Source organism: Macaca nemestrina, chromosome 1, assembly GCF_043159975.1.
Source record: "Macaca nemestrina isolate mMacNem1 chromosome 1, mMacNem.hap1, whole genome shotgun sequence".
Classification (NCBI taxonomy): Eukaryota; Metazoa; Chordata; class Mammalia; order Primates; family Cercopithecidae; genus Macaca; species Macaca nemestrina.
This window is the reverse complement of record NC_092125.1, coordinates 112,104,918-112,115,454: the sequence shown is the minus strand read 5'-3', so window position 1 is coordinate 112,115,454 and position 10,537 is coordinate 112,104,918. Positions and strand designations below refer to the sequence as shown.

Genomic DNA, 10,537 nt, shown 5'->3' with positions numbered 1-10,537 from the left:
CTGCAGATACCAAAATCTGAGGACGCGTAAGTCCCTTCTATAAGATGGCATAGTATAGTATTTGCGATTTGCGTATAACCTATGCACATTCTCCCGTATACTGTTTTTTTTTTTTTTTTTTTTTTTTTGGAGACAGAGTCTCACTCTGTTGCCCATGCTGAAATGGACTGGCTGACTCTCGGCTCACTGCAACCTCTGCCTCCTGGGTTCAAGTGATTCTCCTGCCTCAGCCTCCCAAGCAACTGGGACTACAGGCAAGCGCCACCACACCCAGATAATTTTTGTACTTTTAGTAGAGACAGGGTTTCCCCATGTTGGCTAGGCTGATCTCGAACTCGTGGCCTCAAGAGATCTGCCCACCTCGGCCTCCCAAAGTGCTGGGATTACAGGCATGAGACACTGCGCCCAGCCCGGTATACTTTAAATATTCTCTAGACTGCTTGTAATGCCTAATACAATGTAAATACAATGTAAAAAGTTGTTGGCGGCATGGTGGCTCACGCCTGTAATCCCAGCACTTTGGGAGGCTAAGGCGGGTGGAGCACCTGAGGTCAGGAGTTCAAGACCAGCCTGGCTAACATGGTGAAATCCCGTTTCTACTAAAAATACAAAAAATTAGCCTGGCATGGTGGCGTGCGCCTGTAATCCCAACTACTTGGGAGGCTGACGCAGGAGAATCACTTGAACCTGGGAGGTGGAGATTGCAGTGAGCTGAGATCATGCCAACGCACTCCAGCTTGGGCAGCAAGAGCGAAACTCCATCTCAAAAAAAAAAAAAAAAAATTGTTAACACTGTATTTTTATTTGTATTTGTATTTTTTTTTTTTTTTTGAGACGGAGTCTTGCTCTGTCGCCCAGGCTGGAATGCAGTGGCCGGATCTCAGCTCACTGCAAGCTCCACCTCCCGGGTTTATGCCATTCTCCTGCCTCAGCCTCCCAAGTAGCTGGGACTACAGGCACCCGCCACCTCATCCGGCTAGTTTTTTTGTATTTTTTAGTAGAGACGGGGTTTCACCGTGTTAGCCAGGATGGTCTCGATCTCCTGACCTCGTGATCCGCCCGTCTCAGCCTCCCAAAGTGCTGGGATTACAGGCTTGAGCCACCGCGCCCGGCCTATTTGTATTTTTTTTATTATTGTGTTGTTATTTTTTTTTTTCCCCCAAACATTTTCTTTTCTTTTTTTTTTTTTTTTGAAATGGAGTCTTGCTTTGTAGCCTAGGCTGGAGTGCAATGGCGTGATTTCGGCTCACTGTAACCTCCGCCTTCCAGTTTCAAGTGATTCTCCTGCCTCAGCCTCCTGAGTAGCTGGGATTACAGGTGCCTGCCACCACGCCCAACTAATTTTTGTATTTTTAGTAGAGACGGGGTTTCACCATGTTGGTCAGGCTGGTCTCAAACTCCTGACCTTGTGATTCGCCTGCCTTAGCCTCCCAAAGTACTGGGATTACAGGTGTGAGCCACCGTGCCCGGCCACTTCCCAAATACTTTCAATGCGTGGTTGGTTGAATCTGTGGATGCAGAATTAGTAGATACAAAGGGCCCTACTATAATATTTGTTCAGGGGAGTATTGTCAGGTGTCAGGGACTGAGAGGAGAGGTGGAAGATAATGGTGAGTACTTGATTAGGGCAGGGAGGACAGGCCCCCGGCTATGGAGTACCTGAGTGGGGAGGATGAGACCAGAAACGGGAAGATATTAAATGTAAAAGTTACCTCCTTTATAATTTTGTTGAGAGCAGCATTGTTACTTTAGAGCACCCTCACCTAGAACAGCATCTCTTCTTAGTCTTTTTTCTACAAACTAGATTCCTTCAACTTTGGGCTTTCCCTCCTTTTCCAACTCTCTCTTTTTGGCTTTATATGAGAAGAGAGTAGAAGAGAGTAGTTTGTTTTTGTTTTTGTTTTTGTTTTTTTTGACAGTCTCACTCTGTTGCCCAGGCTGGAGTGTAGTGGCGTGGTCTCAGCTCACTGTAACCTCCGCTTCCTGGCCCCGGTTCAAGCAATTCTCGATTCTCATGCCTCTGCCTTTCGAGTAGCTGGGATTATGGGATTACAGACTTGGGCTATCGTGCCTGGCTAATTTCTTGTATTTTTAGTAGAGATGGGGTTTTGCAGTGTTGCCCAGGCTGCTCTCAAACTCCTGGCCTCAAGTGATCCGCCCACCTTGGCCTCCCAAAGTGCTGGAATTACAGGTGTCAGCCACTGTGCCCAGCCTCAGAGTCGCTTTTGTGGTGACATCGACCACCACAGCTCCCCTTTTAGAATCTTTACCAGCTCCACAACTAGAATGTTTAATAGCTCTCTGCTTCCTTGACAATATAGTATAGTGATTAAAAATTAAGTTTCTGGATGCAAATGGCATAGGTTCAGTTTCTGGCTCTGCCTTTGTTAACTGTGTGACTGGAGGCAAGTTCCATAATTTATTAGCTATGTGACTGGAGGCAAGTTTCCTTATATAAAAATAGAGATAAGAATACCACCTTCCTTAGAGAGCTATGAGAATTAAGTCGATATTTTAAAAGGGTTTAAAACATTGCCTGGCAGATTTTAAGCTTCAATAAGTGTTGGCTATTAATCAAATTTAAACCCCTTACCCCCTTTTTAAGGTGCTTCATAATCTGGCCTCTGCCCATCTAACCTCCTGTCCCATTACTCCTTGTCTACTGCATTTGAGTTTTGTTCATTTCCTCACTGAATCATGAATCTATGCATAACTCCAGATGGTTTTCGTTGCCTGGAAGATCGTTAACAATTTGAATCTTATCCAGTCTTCAAAGCTCACTTCAAATCCCATCTTCTCTGTTACCTTTTATTATTCTTATTACTTTAGTTCAAATCTACCATCTTCCCATCTGAACACACCATACTGTAGGATTTAGTGAATAATTACACACTCATCACTCTTTCATGTGAATGGTTTTGTCTCTCCAATAGCCTGTAAACTCCCTGAGATGGAAACAGTATCTGATACTTCCCAGCCCTCTTTCAGTGGAGTGAACACATTGCATTTACTCCATTTCAAGCATCTGTAAAGAGATTCAACATAGGCAACAGAGGACGGTGTGAAGAATTTGTAGCTTTAATAACAGATCAGTTAGGGGTAGGGATGATACTTCTGTCCTACCTGTGCCGTTCTTCCAAAGCAGAGACTCCCTTCACCTAAGAGCTAGACAACGCCCGCTTCATTTTTGAACCAAGAAAGCAGAACATACCTTACACACACATATTCATCAAATAGACTTCTTTCCCTAATTATTTCTTCTTCCTTTGAGTTTCTTATGGCTAATGATCATGTCTTCTGCTTTCAGCTCTTGCCTCTTAAAAATCTCAACCCTTAAGTCTTTACTGATTGTTAAAACCTTCATGACCTCTAAGCTTATAGGGTGAAATCTGCGGTAAATGGAAAGAACAATTTGTTTACTGTAAATGGGGCTGGAAAATTTGGCGAAGAGGTCTGGAATGCAGAAACCTTGCCCAGAATCCTTATTATGTGATCATTTCAACCCTGGACTGCAGCCTCATCTGACTCTGGATGATGTCATTGTTTCATGTGTCTTCTGGGCCCTGCTTCCTTAATGATTGTTTACATTCTTCTATGCCAATCTCTATCCCCAAATCATTTCCAAACTAGTAATAGGACTGATGGCTTCCTTACTGAATGCAAAGCCACAGAACAAAGAGCCCAGAAAGGGGTGGGGCTAGGAAGGTTGCTGAGGAAAGAGAAACCCCAGCATCTGAAGGGAAGAGATGCAGCTTATCTAAGTCTGGCAGGAAGGCTCGGGCATCCTCCAGTGCTGCCTGAGCTGCCACAGTAAAGTTGGGATCACCAGAAATTAAAACATCAAAGACACAGGAATGGAAGTAAGCATCTTCCACTGGAAGCCCTTCCTTACACAGCCGTCTGGCAGTATCAATGGTTATAGCTCCCCGACGACTGCGCTCTGATCGAGAGAGTCGCTGACTTGGAGGGCACCCCCCAACACAGAGCTGCAGGTCCTGTTCAGCTGAGAAGGCCATGGCCACATCCTCTGCTACCTTGATGGAGAAGGAGAGCTGCCCAGCTGTCTGCCGAATGATTATAGTTGTGCCAATGTAGGCAGCTTGGATCTCCACGTGGTTCCCAGGGTTAGCAGTTTGAATGGACAAACTGGATCCCCCAGGTCGGTCACCTCCATTGACAGAACCATCTTCAAAGGCTGCAGGAAGATTATCCACCTCAGCCTGATAGACCTTCTGATCAATGCATTCCTGCATGTTCTTAAATATGATGGTGAGCTGTGAGGGCAAGAGGGAAAACAGTTCATTTTGGGTTCAGTGCATCTTCCCCCCAGTCAGACCTCATACATAGTTAGGGATCTGATCCAAGTAGAGATGCAGGACTATTATGGCCCTCAATCCTTGATTGCTTCTCCTATTTACCTTCCAGTATTACCTCATCCCTACTTAACCCCTCTCTCTACTTAACCTTGGCAACTTCCTAGGAGAGGGAAAAGTTTCCCTTCTGAAACTCCTCAGGTCTGCTCTCTTCAATGTCTCTTCAGTGTTTTCTGCATTTGAGTGAAATTCCCATCAAGGGGAAGTGATTTACAGCTCCAACTGTTTGGTAGAAGGGAGTGATTCAAGATGAGGGAGAAGTTGAGGAAGAAAAGGGAATTAGGGAGCACTGCTGTTGACTAGTGGCGATGGGGGGGAATGGTGCCCGTGGAAGAATCTGATGAGGTAGATCGGAAGGAAGATTGAGTGCCTGACCTTCCGGGTAGCGGTAGCGTTGGCCCCCAACGCCATGGGGGAGCTGGTGGCTTGGACAAAGAGGAAGTCGTTATCCAGTAGAGGCCAAGCTCCTTGGACACGGCATGTGTGAAAATGGTGGTGGAAGCTGCGCACATGGGGGTCCCCGAAGGAAGCGCAATGCAAGAACCCCGGGGGACGACCATGCAGCCGGGAAAACCGGCCTTCATAGTCACAAGGGTCCGGGGCAGGGAGGCCGGAGCCTGCGCCTGGAAGGGCGGGGCCCCGGGGCGGGGGAGGGGCTGTAGGGCCCTGGCGCGAGCAGTTGTGCTGGATCATCAGGTCTTCGATGCCATGTACCGCCGAATGGAAGGCGAGGTCCCCACGGCAGGTGCGGGCGGTGCGCCGAGTGCAGAGCGCATAGGAGCGGAGGGCTCGACAGAGGCCGCCAGAGCCCACCCCTCCACCCCGGCCTCCTCCTCCTCCTCCTCCTCGAAGTGCTCCTGATGAACCGCCACCTCTAAGGCTCAGAGTGGACGATACATACTCAGCATTGCAGCGGAGGATCTTGCATTGAGAATGAGCTAAAGACAGAAGGGAGAGGATTGTGAGACGGTCCTCAGACCCCTGCTCTATCGGAGTGTAGTTTGCTCATAACTCTTCCAAATCTCATCAGGGGATTCCAGTCTTCCTAAAACCTAACTAAGGGCCTTCCCCAGCCCCCAACCCCCTTGTCCCTAGTTCTCTCGGCTGTCTTACTAAAAATGTGTAAGCCCACCACATCTCTTCTGCCTGTCGACCAAGGGCTTCCCCAGTGGCCTTCCCCAAACTGAACGGGCAATAAAATATTCCTGTTTGAGAGCAGGGCGAGTGACCGGGACTCTCAGCGCACATCTCTCCTCACTCATTCAGGCTCACGTGCCCACCCTTACATAGCAGCCTACCCTCTAGATTTCCCCAAACCCTTCCCTGGCCCTTCCTTACCATGTCCACAGAGGAGCAGCAGGAGAGTGAGAGTGCTTAGAGTTGGGGGACTGCCATGGGAGGACCTGGGACTAGGGGACTGGCCTTGCTCCCCCATACCTATCCAGCCAGGTTCCCCAGGCGCCGGTTCTTCCCAGCTGATGACCCTCCTACCTAGTGAATTTTGACCGGAAGCCCTGTAAGTGACTGAAAAAAGAAATTTGGCTGGACATGGAGAGAGAGAGAAGAGTTGAAGATTGGTCAGGATAATGTGAAGCGAATCTGGGGAGATCAAGAAAAGGATGAGCAGATTGGAATTTGGGGAGATTGGGGCTCCTCAAACTGTAAGTGTGGCAGTGAAGTCTCTTTGCCCTGTTCCTGTGGCCACTTTTAGGGCCCTTGTGCAATACCCCTAGGTGGGGGTGGAGGGAAGGTTGAATGAACTCAAGGGGCCAGAGTCCACTATATTGCTCCATCCTGAGCTACCAAACAGCAGATATGTCAAAGATGGAGGAATCATGGGGATAGATCAGATACCAGTAATCCTAGTGGGTACCCTAATAAAATTAGGACCTGAAAATATTTCAGAAACATACTTCTTACTTGTCCCTCTCCATTAGGAGGAGATGCCTTCTAGGAGTCATACATTTCTTTGCCTCCTTTGTGTCAGAAGAACACAAGAAGGAGTAAGGGTGGCATACCCATCCCCTCTAGAACATCAGTATTCAAACGAAAAGGGAACTGATCTCTTTTCATCAGCTCTAGCGAGCTGCAATTTTAATCTCCCCCTCTCATGGAATAATGGGATGCAAACCAAACATGCAAATCAATATTTGTTTTTTCTAAGTCAACAGTTCTTGTATTTTCCCAAATTTCACTGAAGAACCACTTTCCATTAATCTCTCCCTTTCAAATTCTGAAGTTCTCAGTTTTTTTAATGAGGACAGGAGTTGGGGAGGGGCTAAATTCCTCCTGCCTAACTCCCCTGTCTTATGGGTAAGGATATGATTGGGAGAAGAGTCCTGTGAGAGGGAGAATAGAATGGAGGGACTAGAGTTGTGGGGAGAAATAATTTAAAGGAGCAGCCCCCACCCTTGGAATCTCAATGTGAAGAGCATTGCTAAGTGGGGGCAGGATAGGAGGGTGTCAGTGAGGTCTGAGAGGTCATATTTGGCCTTGGTAAGAAAACTACGGAATAGCGGACGTAGGGAATTCCTTCTAAAATTTCATCAGAAGTCTTGAGGTAATAAGGTAAAGAGAGGGCTAAGACTGCCAGAGGAGAGACGGAGAATTAAACTTCAAATAACTAGAGGCCAGAGGCCAGAAAGAAGACAGAAAGAGAAATGGAGATTGGGGCACCTTGGTAGGGAGAGATCACAGCATTTGGACGAGAGACATCCAAGTAGGTGTTTGTAATTTTATAAAAGTCTAACTTCAATATAAAAGCTTATTAAAGGAATTGCAATTTCATTTTGACTTACTGTTTCCAGAGGTCAAACATTACTCTGCTATCCAATTCTCCAGCCATGATTCCCTACTCTGTGGGTCAGCTCCAGCCAGGGGGTCCTCCGTCTCTTTCTCCATGTCTCCCCCAGGTCCCCAGGCCGGCTGCTGTCTCACTGAGGTCAGGGAGCCAGAGAAGGTTTGGTGTAGGGGGAAGGGGGAAGTATATGGCTGGCCAGAGTACTGGACAGCTGAGCAGGGAGGGAGGTGGCTACTGAGTTGACGGTTTTAAAAATAGCTGAGTCCAAAATTCCAGGAACGTTGGTGGGGGTAGGGTGTGGGAGTTGGGGGAGTGGGGAGGGTTGGAGGATTAGAAAGAATATGGAGTATTGGGTGCCAAGTCAGGGAGGGAGGAGAGAAATATGACAGACAAGTCGAATATCCAGTTCCAGCTTGTGTGACTCTGGTCACTGCCTACTCCAGGCAGCCCTCCAGCATTTTTAGTAACGACGAGCTCCTGGCCTTTAAAAATTATAGTGGGCAGTTGGATACCTTTCATTTACCATCTTCATCCCTGCTATGCTGAATATTACATTTAGGTACTACAGATAGTGTCTAGGAGGTAGCTGACTTTAAATAAGATCCATAGCAGAAGTAGTTCACAGCCCCTCCCCTATCTTTGCAGAGTATTTCAGAAGGACGAAAAAAGCCAGCTGTCCAGAGAAGAAATCTGAGCTATGAGTTGCTTAGGATGAGGGTTTGTTCAGTCTATCCAGCTCAGATCCTTGCAGCTGTCTATCCTCCTACCTACTCCATTTTCATTACTTTGGTTTGTACAGCAATTCCTCTTCCTCTCCCTCAATACACAAAAAATAAAGGCTCCTGAGTTGCTTAGAGAGAAGGTTAACAAAGGCAAAGAGGTGAAGAAAGAACGGAAATATAATTTTTCGAAAGAAAGAAAGACTTGGAGAAATAGAAAAAGATTCAAAGAGATACATTTTTCCTTCCTTCCTTCCTTCCTTCCTTCCTTCCTTCCTTCCTTCCTTCCTTCCTTCCTTCTTTCCTTCCCTCCCTCCCTCCCCTCCCTCTCTCCCTCCCTCCCCTCCCTCTCTCCCTCCCTCCCTGCCTTCCTCCCTCCTTCCCTCCCTCTTTTCTTTTCTCTTTCTTTCGATGAGGTCTTACTATGTTGACCAGGCTGGTCTTGAACTTCTGGCCTCAATCAGTCCTTCCATCTCAGCCTCTCAGAGTGCTGGGATTACAAGTATGAACCACCATGCCTAGCCTCAGACAGATACTTTTGTGGAATAACATAATCTTGTGACTAAAAATATTGCAAAATCTCAGCACTTTAGGAGCTGAGGCAGGAGGGTCACTTGAGCCCAGGAGTTTGAGGCTGAAGTGAGCTGTGATAGCACCATTGCATTCCAGCCTGGGCAACAGAGTGAGACCCGCCCCCCATCCCCCTTAAAAAAGAAAAGAGATAGGCTGGGCGCGGTGGCTCATGCCTGTAATCCCAGCGCTTTGGGAGGCCGAGGCGAGCGGATCACGAGGTCAGGAGATCGAGACCATCCTGGCTAACACGGTGAAGCCCCGTCTCTACCAAAAATACAAAAAATTAGCTGGGCGTGGTGGCAGATGCCTGTAGTCCCAGCTACTCTGGAGGCTGAGGCAGGAGAATGGCATGAACCCGGGAGGTGGAGCTTGCAGTGAGCCGAGATCGTGCCACTGCACTCCAGCCTGGGCAACAAGCGAGACTCCATCTCAACAAATAAAAATAAAAAATAAAAAAAAGAGATATTGCAACCAAGGGATTTAGCCATGTCATGTTTTTGCAGCCATAGGCGTATCTGAGATCATCATCTTTTAGTACTTGCCAAGTGAAATTAACACAAGGACCAATTCCAAATAGGGTCACTGTATTAGGGTTCTCTAGAGGGACAGAACTAATAGGATATATATCTATATCTATATCTATATAGAGATCTATATCTATATCCGTATCTATCTAGCCATCTAGACTGGTCATCACCAGTCTCCTTTCTGTCTCTCTAGATTTATTAATATCTATATAGACATAGATATCTATATAGGTAGACATATATAAAGGGGAATTTATTAAGTATTAACTTACACGATCACAGGGTCCCACAGTGGGCTGTCTGCAAGCTTGAGGAGCAAGGAGAGCCAGTCTCAGTCTCAAAATTGAAGAACTTGGAGTCTGATGTTCAAGGGCAGGAAGCATCCAGCATGGGAGAAAGATGTAGGCTGGAAGGCTAGGCCAGTCTCTCATATTTTTCTGCCTGCTTTTTATTCTAGCTGGGCTGGCAGTAGATTAGACTGTGCTCACCCAGATTAAGGGTAGATCTGCCTTTCCTAGCCTACTGACTCAAATGTTAATTTCTTTTGGCAACACCCTCACAGACACACCCAGGATCAATACTTTGTATCCTTCAATCCAATCAAATTGACGCTCAGTATTAACCATCATAGTCACTAAGCCATCTTTACCAGTTGGCTCTATTTTAATACAGAATCTAGAGGCCCACATAGCACTCTTCTCAGGATGCTTCTAACCAAACTATTCAAGTGACTTTAAAACATAGTAACTTTGACTATGACAGCCCAAGTGAAATATACTATAATGCTGAAAAAGAAATGCAAAAATATTTTTAAATAGTCATATTATGGTGATAGTGTTGGTATTGTTATTCTGAGATTATTTTAGGTATATCATGAGATAAAACAAATGATTAATAATGTTGGTGTCTCTGAGAACCAGAATTTTTGGTGTGGAATAAAGAGATACATATTTATGATTGATGAAGTTAAGAGAAAACTCTGTAATTCTGAATTTAAATTGCAAATATAACTCTGAGCTCATGGTGCATTTTATCCTTAAAATTTTCCTAGCTTTATCCTGAAAAGGCCTGGAAACAATGATCCAGTAAAAATAAACACCTCTAGTATTCAAACTGTGCTATGTAAATACCATTTCCTGTTAAAAGGAACCAACCAACAACTCCTTGGGTAAGTGGCTGATTTCAGGTTTGGGGCAGGTATTGTCCAAGATAGGCAAGGAAGCTTTCAAAGAGTGTTAGGATTGTAACAAAAGAACTTAGGAGCCAACTAGAGTAGTTCCCACTGGCCAAAGATGGGACAATTTAAGTATCAAAATGGATACTATCTGCAATGGATTGAAATTCATAAAATATGCTTAAATCCATGAATTCACAATGATACTTAAAAACACAATGATACTTAAAAATCATTGGTCATTGTTGGAGAATGCTGGCAGATCAACTCATTATTTTAAAAACTGCTGGTAATTGGAAAGAATCAAGTGTTTATCCTGGTTTTCTTATGGGAACTGTATCTTAAGATGAGGGGGATATTTCTCTTTATAG

The 10,537-nt window shown here is 45.8% G+C and overlaps 1 protein-coding gene across 3 annotated transcripts; it reads right to left on the bottom strand.

The window, feature by feature from the left end:
• Window positions 1–3,055: 3,055 nt before the first annotated feature.
• HJV (hemojuvelin BMP co-receptor) lies at window positions 3,056–7,407 on the bottom strand. Of its 3 annotated transcripts, none has more exons than XM_011736851.2 (4): window positions 7,172–7,407; window positions 5,712–5,915; window positions 4,749–5,311; window positions 3,056–4,274 (listed from the first exon to the last, which is right to left on the bottom strand). In XM_011736851.2, exons 2-4 carry the CDS (start codon window positions 5,806–5,808, stop codon window positions 3,651–3,653), a joined length of 1,284 nt encoding a protein of 427 aa, XP_011735153.2. In that variant the 5' UTR covers window positions 5,809–5,915; window positions 7,172–7,407; the 3' UTR covers window positions 3,056–3,650. The 3 variants fall into 3 exon arrangements, with proteins under 3 accessions (XP_011735153.2, XP_011735154.2, XP_011735155.2); XM_011736852.2 differs by having other exon boundaries at window positions 5,712–5,897; XM_011736853.2 differs by lacking the exon at window positions 5,712–5,915 and having other exon boundaries at window positions 7,172–7,405.
• Between the last annotated feature and the right edge of the window lie 3,130 nt (window positions 7,408–10,537).

Excerpts from the sequence above, each read along its gene's own strand:
- HJV (XM_011736851.2), bottom strand. The coding sequence starts at position 5,808 with ATGGGGGAGCAAGGCCAGTCCCCTAGTCCCAGGTCCTCCCATGGCAGT. Across the intron at positions 5,312-5,711 it reads GCTGCTCCTCTGTGGACATG|CTCATTCTCAATGCAAGATC; the intron begins GTAAGGAAGGGC and ends TTCTGTCTTTAG. Across the intron at positions 4,275-4,748 it reads ACGCTACCGCTACCCGGAAG|CTCACCATCATATTTAAGAA; the intron begins GTCAGGCACTCA and ends TTGCCCTCACAG.